This window comes from Eimeria tenella, genomic scaffold (genome assembly GCF_000499545.2).
Source record: "Eimeria tenella Houghton genomic scaffold, Eth_scaff1753, whole genome shotgun sequence".
NCBI lineage: Eukaryota > Apicomplexa > Conoidasida > Eucoccidiorida > Eimeriidae > Eimeria > Eimeria tenella.
Window position 1 is genome coordinate 1 of NW_013541582.1, and position 218 is coordinate 218.

The window sequence follows — 218 nt, forward strand, 5'->3', positions numbered from 1 at the left end:
CCCCCCCCCCCACCCCTGCTGCAGCAGCAGCTGCAGCAGCAGCTGCAGCAGCAGCAGTCCGCACTTGGCGCTGCTGAGGGAGTAGAGGGGAGTACCAATGATGGCCAAGACGCTTCCTGCTGCTCCCAAAGGAGTTAGCGGCGTTTGGAAGACGCGAACAGCAGCAGCAGCAGCAGCTGCAGCAGCAGCAGCAGCAGCTGCAGCAGCAGCAGCAACAG

General features: G+C 64.2%; 1 protein-coding gene across 1 annotated transcript in view; it reads right to left on the reverse strand.

Moving 5' to 3' along the window:
* Window positions 1–134: 134 nt before the first annotated feature.
* Window positions 135–218, reverse strand: part of ETH_00044000 (Phosphate/phosphoenolpyruvate translocator, related) — a gene marked incomplete at both ends in the record, with an annotated part of 1286 nt that continues 1202 nt past the window's right edge. Inside the window, one exon of the mRNA XM_013373803.1 lies at window positions 135–176. Within this exon, the coding sequence (XP_013229257.1) occupies window positions 135–176 (42 nt within the window). The remainder of the gene's footprint in view (window positions 177–218) is intronic.